Source organism: Fundulus heteroclitus, chromosome 7 (genome assembly GCF_011125445.2).
Source record: "Fundulus heteroclitus isolate FHET01 chromosome 7, MU-UCD_Fhet_4.1, whole genome shotgun sequence".
In the NCBI taxonomy this organism is placed as follows: domain Eukaryota; kingdom Metazoa; phylum Chordata; class Actinopteri; order Cyprinodontiformes; family Fundulidae; genus Fundulus; species Fundulus heteroclitus.
In genome coordinates, this window is record NC_046367.1 from 14741543 (window position 1) to 14755572 (window position 14030).

The 14030-nt window shown below is 41.6% G+C and overlaps 1 protein-coding gene across 1 annotated transcript; it reads right to left on the reverse strand.

The window, feature by feature from the left end:
- Positions 1-44: 44 nt before the first annotated feature.
- serpine3 (serpin peptidase inhibitor, clade E (nexin, plasminogen activator inhibitor type 1), member 3) lies at positions 45-10797 on the reverse strand. Its single transcript, XM_036139016.1, has 9 exons — positions 10495-10797; positions 9713-10045; positions 7187-7414; positions 4561-4803; positions 2933-3131; positions 1769-1869; positions 1601-1687; positions 1424-1507; positions 45-240 (listed from the first exon to the last, which is right to left on the reverse strand). Exons 2-9 carry the CDS (start codon positions 9975-9977, stop codon positions 188-190), a joined length of 1260 nt encoding a protein of 419 aa, XP_035994909.1. The 5' UTR covers positions 9978-10045; positions 10495-10797; the 3' UTR covers positions 45-187.
- Between the last annotated feature and the right edge of the window lie 3233 nt (positions 10798-14030).

The window sequence follows — 14030 nt, forward strand, 5'->3', positions numbered from 1 at the left end:
TTTCTCTTTTGAAAACTCGTTGTAGTAACGAACAAACACGCCCACAGTGTAAAAAGATATTAAAATTTTATTTACAGGTATTTACAAAAATAACATCTCTCTTGCTGAAGTGTATCTTCCGTTTGGTCCATAAATAAATACTGCTGGTGAAAACGGTCGGTACGGACGGCTGCGGGGTGGAAGCGCGTCATATCGCTCGCTCTGCAGGGTTCATCATTCTGCCCATAAACAGGATGGAGCCTGAAATGCAGGGACACAAAATTATAAAAATAAATAAAAATGTCCAGCTGGACTCTGTGTCGGACATTTCTTCTGATTCCGACATCTGTATTGTTTTTTTTTTTTTTTTTTGATTGGGTCAGAACTGGTGGGATGCAGTCTGCAAAAACGGCATTTAATTGCGGTGTTCTCCAGATTTGATAGGTGTGGTAAAACAAAACGTATTTGTAGACTTGCAGGATATCTGGAAAGTATTGTCAGTGCTTCCCTTTCTCTGTATTTTACATTACAACTTAATTAAATTAGCTAAATGGATTTAGTTTGTTTTTTTTTTTCTCCTCTAAAAGTTTCACACAACTCACTATAATGACATGACACTTTTTCCCAGTTCCCGAAGCTGAAGATCCTCCCCTCAGCATGATGCTGCCGCCACCATGCTTCAGTGTAGGGGTGGTCTGGACCGTGTGATGAGGGGTGCCTGGTTTCCTCCAAACATGTCTGGCATTCATACCAGAGTTCAAATATTTGAACCGTGCTGTGTCATTATGGTGTGTTGACTTTAGAGAGAAAAATTAATCTAATCTATTTTGGCATAAAGCTGTAACATGTGAAAGGAGTGAATACTTTCTGGCTTCACTATTCGCCCCGTTCCCAGTTTTTGAAACTTGCGTTCATCTATATGTCCTTTTGAGTTATCTCCTCAATCCAGCCATATTTTTTACCTTTAGTCATCCATCCGTTCATCTCTTTATTCATACTTCTCATCGAAGTTTCCTTTTGAGTTAAACTGAACTGGAAACCGTCAGCTGCAGTCAATCTATCATGACCTCATGGTTGGAGGCGATAAAGCGTTAAGCAGTCTGGAAACGTGTTTGTAGAAGTTTGGCAGGAAAATGTTATTTCCTATTTATCCACTAGAGGTAGCCAAATATACAATTTTAATGCAAACCTGCACTTTTTTTATATATACATTTTTTTCTCTTCTATCCTGCATCCAGAGCCTTTGCATCGAACATTTGATACATTTTCAGCTTTTCTGGAAGCTTTTTTTTTTTTTTTCTTTTTTTTTTTCTTTTTTACTAGCAGGATAATTTACACGCTCAGCTACAATAAACTGCTGGATTGTGAGAACATTTTCAGGCTCAGTGGAGCCTGAAAGGAGAAATGGTGTGAGTGACCTGTGTTTACAGTGCAGACTGGATACCTGTGTGAACCTGGCGAAGCAGAAATAAGAATGGCCGGTCCGCCTTGAAGACAGGAGCACGGGACCGTTTGAGTAGCACCATAGCTGCAATGGTTAAAACTCATTAAACATCCATCCGCCATATTAATTTAAGCACCATTCAGTAAAAAAAAAACAAAAAAAAAACACATCACTGACCTGTTGCAGCGGCCGCCTTCGTCCCATCCTCTGTAACTTCAATTCTGACTTCATGAGAGGCATCGGACACATAAAGACCCTCCTCCACTGCAGGGAGTACAACACCAGCACCCATCAGTGGAGGCTGTGGCCTTCCAGTGAAACTGCACAAAGAACTGATCGACTCACCTGAAATCCCCGTGAAGTCTGCTGCCGTCGGGTTGAAGGCGTCACTGATGCCCAGAGCAGGGAGCGCCGACCTCAGGCTGAACTTGTTCTGCATACTGAATCTGCAAAAACAAATAAGGCAAGGCAAATTTAATTGTATAGCACATTTCTGTACAAAGTGCTTCACATGATTAAAATACAGGAAAAAAACAAAAAACAGAATGAAAGCAAGTAGGAATAAAATGCAGAAACAAAATAGAACATGGGAGAATAGAAACTAAAAGCAAACAATAAAAACAGGTGGACTACAAACTTAAACTAATGATGTTTCAGTAACTAGAACAGTTTAAGGCAATCCTAAACAAATATTTTTAATCTTGATTTAAAGGAACTCAGGCTTTCCGCACTTTTACAGTTTTCTGGAAGTTTGTTCCAGATAATTGGAGCATAGGAACTAAAGGCTGCTTCTCCATGTTTGGTTCTGGTTCTAGGTATGCAGAGTAGGCTGTAGTCAGAAGACCTGAGTGGTCTGGATGGTTGATACACTGATAACAAGTCTGTGATGTATTTAGGTGCTAAGCCATTCAGGGATTTATAGACTAACAGAAGTATTTTAAAGTCTATTCTCTGAGATACAGGGAGCCAGTGTAAGGACTTTAGAACTGGGGTGATGTGCTCTACTTTCTTAGTCTTAGTGAGGACGCGGGCAGCAGCGTTCTGGATCAGCTGCAGCTGTCTGATCCACTTTTTAGGAAGTCCTGTGAAAACACCGTTGCTGTAATCAATTTGACTAAAAATAAACGCATGGATTAGTTTTTCCAGATCCTGCTGAGACATCAGTCCTTTAATCCTAGAAATGTTCCTCAGGTGATAGAAAGCCGACCTTGTAATGGTCTTTAGATGCTTTTGGAGGTTCAGGTCTGAGTCCATCACTGCACCCAGGTTTCAGGCATGATCAGTGTTTTCTAGCTGAAGCGACTGAAGCTGTGTGCTAACTTTTGATCTTTCCTCTATTGGTCCAAAGATTATTACTTCAGTTTTGTTTTTATTCAATTGAAGAAAATGTTGGCACATCCGTGCATTGATTTCTTCTAAGCATTTACTCAATAAACCACACGCGGCGCAGTCTGAGCCGGGCCCTGTGCTGCAAGTCTTCACCGTGAAGCCTCGGTGCGTGGAGCTCACCTGGGCAGGAAGATGTCCATCTTGGTCCTGCGCAGGCCGGAGTCCCAGGAGGCCAGCTGACGAGAGGTGAGCTGGGACTCCAGGAGGGACAGCGGGCTCTTCCTCTCGCTGGGCAGGACCACCTGCAGGCTCAGGGAGCGGCCCAGGTAGGGCAGCTCCAGCACGGTGTAGCGCTGGTCCGAGGCCGTCCTGAACTGACCTACGGTGGGATGGAGGTTTTTCACATTTTCTTACATTACGTCAAGCTTTATAGTATTTCACTGGGATGTTATGGGTTAGAGACGACCAAACACCGTGCAGTTTTCAAATGGAAAAACAATAAATTCTCTTTCTATTTTGGCAGGAACCTGAAAACGTATGACATGCATTTTTATTCAGGCCCCTTTATTAAAACCCTTGAATAAAATCCAGTGCACACAACTGGCTTCAGATTGAAAAATGCATCTGGGTGTGATTTTAATCTCAGAATAGACCCAGCTGTTCTGGAAAGGCGTCTGAGGTTTGTCCTTAGTGAACATAAGTGAGCAAACAGCATCATGACCCTGTCTGCCTGTTGATGGGACAAATGTGCGCTCATCAGATGGCCTTTATGCACTTCCATTAAATAAATTAGAGTATCTGATCCCATAAGGCTGAAAGTACCTTGAAATGTCTTCCTTTATTGGTCTCTAGAGGACGTGTCAAACTCAAGGCCCACTGGCTGAATCCCGCCGCCAGGGTAATTTATCCGGCCCCTCAGGAGCCAAAAAAGGCATATCATGTCATAAAGTAGAGGCATATATCATTTTAAGTTGCACAAAGTGGCAAAAACTGTGCCTCCTGTAGCGAATATTGATTTTTTTTAAACTGTGTAGTAACAGCGTCGTGCCACTAGATGTCAGTTTTCCCAAAACATTAAAACAACTCAGAAATGTCCGAAAAGAGAAACGTAACGAAGAATGAGTTTAAAGTGTAACTCAACCCAAAATCCACTTTTTTTTTTTTGCAGATAAACTGTATAAAGTAGGCCTAAGGGTGCTACTTTTATGTTACTGTGCATTCTTTTAAGATTTCTATGTGAACTGAAATTAAATTATTAAATCAAAAGTATCATCCATACAGGTGCCACCAGCCCTTTCAATGACTTCATGATGCCAAAGTGGCCCCATATAGAAATGAGTTTCACATCCCTGCTCTAGAGTAATATACTAATCTTAAGTTGTTTCCATTTGCTGTAAGTGGAAAATCATCACAGTTAACAGAGATGAAGACTTGAAACCATCGGTCTGCGTATAATTAATCTGCATAATGTGTTTTACTGAGATACTGACATAACTAATAGCAAATGACTGTAGAAGAGTCGCCAGAGGAAAGATTTTACTGAAAGAAAGCCATCAAGTCCCATTATGAAGGGAACCCAGGAAACATGTGGAAGGGCGGTGCTCTGGTCTGATGAGACTATAAACTTTATGCCCTTCAAGCAAAAGTTATAAATATGTAAATAATGTATAGCAGAACGAATGAGTGTGCATGTCATCCTGAACACACAAGCTCTGTGGCAACCTTTTGGACCAAGCCGCCTTCTGGCAGGACGGCAACTCTTCACATGCAACCAGGGAGGGAGGAAGGCTGGATGGACGGACTCTTACCAAAGCGGACCTCTGCGGCCTGATGCATCATGGGGACCTTGATGGTGCTCCCGTCAGACAGGATGAAGGGCAGGTTCTGGGTGCTGCTGGACATGAACTGTTTCTGCCAGACGCCGCTGAACGCCACCGTGTTGACCAGAGCCACCTGCGGCCGTCGCCCCCACCAAAGGGCTTCTGCCTGGGCCTCGCCGGAGCCCGACAGCTCCCCGCTGCTGCTCCCAGACTGGAGAGGCCACCACTCATCTGGGATGGGACGGAGAAGGAATCATTTAGATCTTGATTTATAGTTTCTTAAGTTTTTTATTATTATTATTATTATTATTATTATTATTATTATTATTATTATGAACGGTAGACCACCGTTGTTACAAAATGTGTTCCTGCCAAAGCGAGCCGTCCTCATTCTGCTCTGTTTGTGAGCTTAGGCTGGTTGGTACGCATGACTCTGCAATAACACGTCTTCAAAGAGCTGAGATGTCAGCCACTGTTGGCAACTTCCTAGTTTTCTCAGCAAATTTAGCTTCTTTTCAAACACCTTCAAGCCAGAGAAGTGCTAAATCTAGCAACTTCCCCCCCCCCCTGACTCTGCTTAGACAGCATCAGGGCGCCTTGCAGGTGTGCAGCGTTATCTTTGTGATGGGTGAAAAAGCTGTAGTGTGTGTGTGTGAGATCATTTTAAAGTAAGAATGCTGCTAACTTTCTGTAAAGAGATTGATTAAATATGTATAAATATGTAGTTGAATTGTAGTTGAACTGGTGCTTTAAGAATAGACTGGATTTAAATGTGAGATAACTGATTACTGTAATGTGTATATAAGCATAACTCACAGCGCTGATGTCAGAGATTTGTGTAAAGTGTCCTGCACAAGAATTTCATTTATACTCGTTAAATGTAGCCGCATTTTATAACGTTACAACCGCAAACCTCCATTCATGTCAAAGAGCGACACAAAGTAGTGCATGGAGGTGGAAGAAAGGGGGGAAATGGGTTTCACGTACAAGAAAACAAATCTGAAAAGTGTGGAGTGTGTTTGGATTCAGCTCCTCATGAGTCAACCCTTTGTTTAACCGCCTTTCTCTGCAATTACAGCTCCAGAGCGTTTGGGGTGGGTCCACTGAGCTATATAATACACTGGAGTGCTGATTTTGGCGAAAAACTGAAGTCACTGGCCGCCATCTTGCTACTCCCTACTCTCACAGAATCCCATAGGATTTGGTTGCAACAACAAGCAGTTTTCTGGCTGTGTAAAAAAGTTTCACAGGTAATTCTACAGTCAGTGGATGTACTAACACTATCAACTACTAGGAAAATAGGTGCTGAAATATTTCACATGTTATTCATATTAAATATACATATATGTATATATAAGTATGTGTATATGTATATATGTATATATATGTATACATATATATAAATATATGTTTTTGTATATTGTTATTTATATATTTATAAATGTTATATATGTATATTTTAATTAATAAAATGCAAAATATTTCAGCACATGACTTTCTCAGTACTTGATAGTTTTAGAACATAACATAAAGTATATGGCATTTGACATTTTAAAAGTCTTAAGCCCCCCCTGAACATGAAAAAATCCTCGTTATTCGATGCTGTAGCGCACATATTCCCTAGTTACTGGGGGGAAATAGGGAGTACCAATATGGCGGCTGGTGGCTTCAACGCGACTCGTTCTAACAGCGGGCGATTAGCACTCCAGTGTGTAATATAGCTCAGTGGAGGGGTCTCTGTGAGCTTTACACTAACTCTGGTTGCAGCTGGAGTGAAGGTAGAAAGAGGCGCGACTTGTCACACATCTTCTTTTGGTCTACAGACAGTGCTCTGGCACCACCTAGTGGTGAAATATCGCTTATCGCTCCTTTAACGAGGCCATTATAACCCAAGTATGCTTTAAACTGAACCGTTCCCTTGTAGCTGTGGCTTTATGTCGCCTACATCTCAGGTTTCAGGATTGTATTTCAGCTCCATTCATCCTCCCATCAACCTGTCTGTGAGAAGAAAAACATCCCCCACATCATGGTACTGCCACCACCGTGTTTCACAATATAGATGCTTTATTTGGGATGATGGACAGCATTAGTGTTCCGGCACACTTATGCACTACTTTGAGAAGACTTATCCTTGGGGTTGTAGCGTGATTAAAATGTGAAAAAGGTTCAATGCAAGGCCTTGTATGTGGTGACTTTGTGAGGTGATGCCACAGCTGTAAAATCAGTAATTAAATCAGCAGTCTCTTTGCACATAATATCAAATAGGCCGTTTTTATTGCAGTTTCACAAATGAATGTGTTAATTTAGACTGTTGTAATATACCCCCAACTGTATTATAACACATAGAAGTGAGAGAGAACTTGTTTAAACAACAGACATATACTATAAAGTAAATAAAATGTAGCTTTTTGTATGATATGGACCAATAGGTACATGACTTATTAGCAGGATTTACTTTGCTGTCAAAGTACGTTGCACTGTAAAAGCGGATGGATCCCACCAAAAAGGAGCAAACACAGGCGGAAGATCCTCTCAGAAGGACTCGCAGCTAGTATATCATTGTCATTAATGTCAACGTTATTGGCCCTGTGACCGATAAAGCTGTCGGGATTACCGTGGCTGTTTCCTGCTGGCTCCGAACGGCTGCGAGCGTGATGGGGTTGGCTGAGGTTGGCTCGCAGCACGCTGGCGTTGGCCCAGGCCGCAGCCTGCTGCGTGAACTCGGCCAGGAGCTGGACTCCGCTCTGGATGAACAGCGTGCAGGTCTGCTGCAGCCACGTCCCCTGGCTGCTGTTGCTCAGGTCGCCCTGGGAGTGCAACAGGAAGTCTCGCACCTGAGCATCTGCACAGACGCACACAGGGGTTCAAATGTGATGTTGCGCTGGTTAGATTTGATTTGGCTTCACGTTGGGCCCTCCTTGTTTAAAAGCAATGTGTTAGTGATGATCTCTGCTCTATCTACTGCATTGCTACTAAAATACACTGCAAAAACGGAACTAGAAATAAGTAAAATGTTCTCAAAATCTGTGTATTTGTCCTTGATTTAAGCAGGTAAGTAAGATGATTTGCCAATTGAATAAGAATTTTGCACTTAAAATAGGAACAATTCATCTCAATCATCTTATTTCAAGTGCAGTATGTCTAATTATCTTATTTTAGGGGTCAAAATACTCATTCCATTGGCAGATAATCTTATTTACCTGCTCAAATCAAGGATAAATACACTCATTTTAAGAACATTTTACTTATTTTTAGATCCGTTTTTGCAGTGTATACATTATTCCCTGTTAAGCTAACAGTAAATAGATATTTTTTAAGACCTAAATAAACCGTTAGACTAACCTCCATGGCTTATTTTTAAGTTTCAGAAGCAAATTGGCTTATTTCCCAACCCATTTGTCTTGGGTTTTTTTTTTCATGTATGTGTCCTGTATTCATTATTGCTGTTCTTTAACGGTCGTCATCCTTGTTATGGCTTAGACTTTACAGTGATAGGTTTTATTAGCAATGTTAGATCCATTTGCTTCTAAAATGAAGTAGATTTTTACTTACATTTTTGTATCACTGTAAATGTACTAGTTTAGCATTGTAGCTGTTGTTGTTTACTGATTGACAATATAAGAACGATTAATTAGTAATCCACGACGTCCGGTTTTCCTGGGGTATGCATATGATGTGACGAAGAGACCCAACTTCACAGCTGCCCGCATCAAAAGTTGTCATCTGGCAATCAGAAGGTTGCAAGTCCATCTCCCCTCCCTCAACGCTGATAAGGAAGTCACTCAACGTCGTTTTGCATACCTGTAATGTGTCTTGGAGTAGGATTGTGTCAACGAATAGGAGAATGGGACTTCTAGTGTAAAAGCCTTCTGAATTTTCACTATGATTGGACAAGCACTATATAAGCCCCGCCCATTTATCATTTCAGGTATTGTTTCTTCAAAACAGGAAAGATAAGAGAGCATGCCATTCAATTAAGGCAGTTACACATTCATCTTCGTAAGTTAGGAAGAGGCCAGGATAACATTGCTGACAAGGAGCCAAGGTAGCTGGTAGCTTTTAAAGTAGCTGGTTGTTTGGTGGGCATGCCAGGAAAAAAAAAACGTTTTCTGTCCTACCATAAACCCGGAGACATTCCAGGTGGGTCTGTAAAAGAACATGGGATAAAAATATGGAGAGTCTCAGCTAAGCATGGAGGAGAATCTGTGATGCTGTGGTCGTATCATTACTAAAGGGCTGTCAATATTTATGGCACCAGTGATTTTGGTAAATGATTTAAAAATATTTATTTATTCACTAAATAAATGTACACAAATTAGACGTTGGACTTCTTTATCTTATGATTGTGGCTCTGCAATAGAAGGTTACTTTGTAATAGGTCCACCGGGTTCTGCAAAAGCTTTTTCCCTGTGGCCATCAGACTGTTGAACTGCTGAAGCTATAACTGGACTCTGTACCACGTTTGTCCTGCATTGTGTACATTTCAATTGCTGTACTGTGAAATCACTGTTGCACTTTATCCTGTAATTTTATCTCGTAATTTCCTTCATTCTGAAATCTACTGCAATTCACTGAAATTTTCAAGCTGTATGCAAACGAAATTTCGTTCTGTACGCACTCTGTGCATACAAAATGACAAATAAAGTTGTCTAAGTCTAAAGACATTTTTCACATATTGATCAGGGGTGCCAATAATAGTAAAGAGCGATGCACTCAGAGTTCTAAAAACGAGTTTTCAAATTTGGAGAAATTATGAATGAATAGTTTAGGTAACCGGCATCATGTGATCAAACTTCACCTCTCTAACCTCTGAGCTAATATCCTTGAGAAAAAGAGGAGCAGCAGCTTCATCAGTCAGTTTTGTTTGTAACGAAACACCCTGGCCCCCTGACCCTTCTCCCGAGGCCAAGCTGCAGGAGTGGTTAATGAGATTAGCGCTGGTGTGGACGCAGGTATTACGGCTCCAGACACCACTGTGCTCTGCAGGGGCCAACGGCAGCAGCAGCGCCGCTCCACGCCACCTGGTACCAACAGCGCTGAGCGCCACCGACACACCTCTCCAGCTCCACTTTTCACAGCGAAGTGAGCCGCCAGAGCAAGTCAAACGCCTACTTTTGCGAAGCGGGACTAAAAGGCCTACCATTCACGTTGTATCCCAGCGTTGCTTCCAGCTGAGCCCGGGTGTTGCCCCTGGCGCCGAGCTGCAGCAGGGCCAGGGACAGGGAAACGCTCGCCGGAGACACGATCAGGTTGGAGCTGTTCTCCGTCCCGGTGAGCGTCTGGTAGAGGCTGACGGCAAACCTGCCGTGAAGCTCCCTCATGCTGTCCTGGAAGCTGCCGGTACAGTGGCTCCTCTCTGCCAAGCAGAGGAGCACCAGGACCGAAGCCAAGGGCAGGCGACACATGTCCTCAGCTGTGCAGGGGGAGGACGTGTGTCCACAGGGTTCAATAAGTGGTCCAAAAAAAATCAGGCCTGCAAGACCAGAGATAATAGGTTATCAGCAGGCGTCTTAAAGGTCAGACAGTAACAGAAAAAAACATCAGGATTTGCTGTGAGAGGACGTTAAAAGACGTTAATTAGCATTTTATATGCAAGAAATAACACTATTCACAGGTATTAAAAAGCTGTATTAACCAACTTGAACTTACAATATAAAGCACAATCTAATGTACGTGCATAAATAAAATCAACGTGACTAAAATGCATTCCTAAAATGTCAAATTTACATGCATGAAACTGAACATCACCTCATATTGTTAGAAAAATAGTCATAGTTCTGGACTAGCAGTATTTTGTCCACCTCTGTGTCATTAAACATCCAATTAGTGGTAGCAAAATAATAAGAATTCCTACATAAGTTTGTGATTAAGTCTTCAGGAACACTTGTGGTGATACCTGATAAGAATTTTTTTTTTTTTTACCTGTGAACAGGTGAGGCAGCAGCAGTTCAAGGTAACTGGAACCATTCAGGCTGTGCAGCCAGCTTGTGCTCTCTCAGTCGCTGTCCACTGCTCCTTGTCACCGGGTTACTCCGCCTTGCTCTGGCTGGCAGCCTCTGGCTCAGTCCTCCGGCCGTCTGTCCCTCTGAAACAGTCATGAGATGGTGTGTGAAGGGGGGAAACTTTCTTCTCGCTTGCGGTTGCGGTCAGCGATGTCCGTACCAATCGTCCGGGGACTCCGGCCTCCTCGGGGGCTATAAAGAGCCAGGCGGAGGGAGGCATGTCACCGACCAGCAAATCCCAGGCCAGGCAGAGAGGGGAGAGAGCACCCCCCCAATAAGTGTGTGTGTGAGTGTGTGCGTATCAGAAGGGAAAGCCTGCGTGTTCCCTGGAAATGTGAAAAAGATCTTCCCCACTCAGCTTTGTCAGGAAACGCACACGCACAGAATGCAATAAGCCCTTATCACACAGCATTTTCAATGGGCAATGACCTGAACACTTCAGGAGAGTAAATTTCATGCGTATTGGAGGGTTTTTGTAATTTTGTCTTCTCAGCTCAGTTTTGAATCAAGTTTTTTAACCAGATCTGTCATATGTGTTTTAGTTCCTCAAGCTGTTGACTCGTGTTTATCATAGTTGATACAGAACATGTTTGGTAATTACGGTAAGGGTGTTTGATGAGTAGGGACACAGTTTCATTGATGCATTATGTTATTATTGATTTCTTGCTTCCAGCTAGTATGTTAATTAGATCAGATTTTCTTACATTCTATTTCATTTTTTTCTATGTCTTTAGATGTGATGATGTCCCATGCCTTAGTTTATTTCTGTCTTCTCCATTCTCTATATTCTCCTTTCACTGCGAAAGGAGAATGGAATCAGAGTTATGTTCCTGCTCTCACCCATAGACATTATATACCCCCCTCTGTCTGGGGGTATCACCATATCTGTTGGTTGTCCCACATGCCAATCATTCTGACGCGCTCACATAACACCAGTGTGATTTTTTTGTTCCTTCATAGTTTCCTCTTGCTGGCTGCGCATGCACACTTCTATTTATTTATCTGGTTAGCTTAGCGCCTAGGTTAGTGGTTAGCCGTTCATTGTAGCTCCGCTGCTCTCACTGTAGACTTTGAACATGGCTGAGAGTTGCAAGAAGTGAACCGCGTTCATGTCTATTAGAAGAAGAGGAAGGCCTCAGTAGAAAGAAATTAGACCAGAGTGAATTTGGGAGATTTTTTTCACGTGATCCCCCTGAAGAGTGGAATAGCAAAGTAAGATGGTCTTGCACATGCGCAGTTATTCAAAAAGGGACTTAGGGGAACTCTCTGAAAAATCAACCACTCTGACTTTAAGTAACCTTTGGACAGTGTTCAGAGAACATTGGTTAAAAGGTTACGGTTAATGTTTTAATATCCCATGACTAGTTTTCAGAGAACACTGGATAAAGTTTACAGCTAGCTTTAAAATAGCATTTGCCCAAGGTTTGGAAAACTTTGGGTAAAGGTTAGAGATAACTTTTCATTAACATCATCAAGGAATAAAATGAGCTTTAAAGGAACACTAAGTATTAATGACACCTAGTGGTGAAAATGGAAACAACACATACACAATGCCTTTCACGGGGACCCGCCATTTACCCAACGTTCCTGTTGCTATGAATGTTCACTGAATCTTTAGTTCCACAGGATGGGTATATGTTGTATTCTCTTTTCTGGTTTGGTCCACTTCTCTTGCTGGCTTCCATGTTAGCAGGCTGCTGCTCTTTTGCCAACATAAAATACCAAATGCTGCGCTCTGTGTTGGGAAACCTGGGAACTCTCATATGATTGGCTGAAGAATTAGGAAGTTAACACGGGCTACACTCTGAACCAAAGTCGTTCCAGGCTGTACTTTTGGGTTTAAAGGAGAAAACTTTGACTAAGAAATTATTGATGGAGAGGACCAATTGTTTATAGAGAATGTTACTTCCATTCCAGGTGACAAATGAAAATAATTTAGGTTGATTTTACAGTAAATATCTGACTTATAGCTCCTTTAAGTTTCCCTGGAGGCAATTTCAGTGAAAGTTGGCTAAATTTTATATAAAACTAATATATAAAAATAAAACTAATTCTTAAATTATCTTTAGCCATTATCCATAGAATGTAGGCTGAAGGTTATATATAACTTTTAAGAAAAACTAGCCAATTTTCAGAGAATACAAGTTAAAGGTTACAGATAACTATTCAGTAACCTTTTACTAGTTATTGGGGAACGCTGCTGACTTTTCATTAATCCACGAGCCAGTATTTAGCTCCTGGCTAAGCTTTAGCTAAACTTTAGTTATCTTTGAAGTAACATTTAACTAATGTCTGGGAAACTTTGTCTAAAGGTACTCTCTTTTTTTAAATTATTGATTTTTTTTAAGGTTGTGGAACTAGTGGCTTTTATTTCCTTTTATGAGACAGACAAAAGGGTCCTGATGTCAGTATTCTAACTACAGATGATACATCTAGGATAAGGAAAACAGATTTCTCTGATTAAATACAGGGACATTTCCAGCTCGGAAATAAGAAATATAGGTTTCTTTAACTACTCCCTCTGTAAAAGCAATGCAACCAGTCACTATAATACCAGATGTTGTGCGTAAAATTTTGTTCTCATTCATAAAACGCTGAACTTGGGGACATTTCCTTGGAATGTCCCAGGGGCAGGTCGTCCAAAACGGGGACTGTCCCTGGAAATCAAGGACGTTTGGTCACCTTAGTCTAGGTGCTACACCACATGCCACACCATCTCTAACTTTTTAGTAACTCCTAGCTGATGCCTGAGGAATGTTGGCTAAAGGTTACAACGAACTTTGGAGTTACTTTAGCCTGCGTTTGGGAACCGGCTGGTTTTATTTGTAACCAATTGGTTCAATCCACCCATCCAATTATTTAGAACTTCCACAAAACATTGACTGAAAGGTGCCTTTTCCCTAAGACGAACATTGACATATTAGGCAAAGTTTTCATTGTGACTCATTGAGGGAACATTGTTGAAAGTTAGTTACTTACATTTCATTACCCTTGCTAGTGTACTTGTGAAGGTTTAACATGGTTGGTTGAGGCCAACCAGCTCTTATTTTGGTGGCTACCGAAAGAACTAGAACTTACATGGAAAACTCATTATTTTCCATTCATGCTTTACGGATATATCTATTTGAATATATCTATTTCTTTTACTATATAGTAAAACTTAGAATGTAGCAGAAACAGCGCCTTAAATCATCCAGAATGATCTCTACTGGACATCGCAGTCACGTTTGTGATATTTCAGGGTGATGGGAGGCCTCTTTAAGATGTAGTCAAGAGCTGCTTGACTGAAAGGTCACACTCTAGACTCTGAGACATCCATTGTGTTGCACAAGTGATCTGGCCTTTTGTTGTGATGATCAAAAGACATTTCTGGTAAAGCAGCAGAACTCTGCGTCAGCATTTTTAATTGGCATCAATCAGTGGAATGTGGATTCATTCTTCAAGCGTGTTTTGCTG

Bases quoted from the DNA above. Each gene is read 5' to 3' on its own strand.
- serpine3 (XM_036139016.1), bottom strand. From the start codon at position 9,977: ATGTGTCGCCTGCCCTTGGCTTCGGTCCTGGTGCTCCTCTGCTTGGCA. The intron at 7,415-9,712 runs GTAGGCCTTTTA...GCGTCTGTGCAG, and splicing joins GCTGGGATACAACGTGAATG to ATGCTCAGGTGCGAGACTTC. The intron at 1,688-1,768 runs GTGAGTCGATCA...TACTCCCTGCAG, and splicing joins AGACTTCACGGGGATTTCAG to TGGAGGAGGGTCTTTATGTG.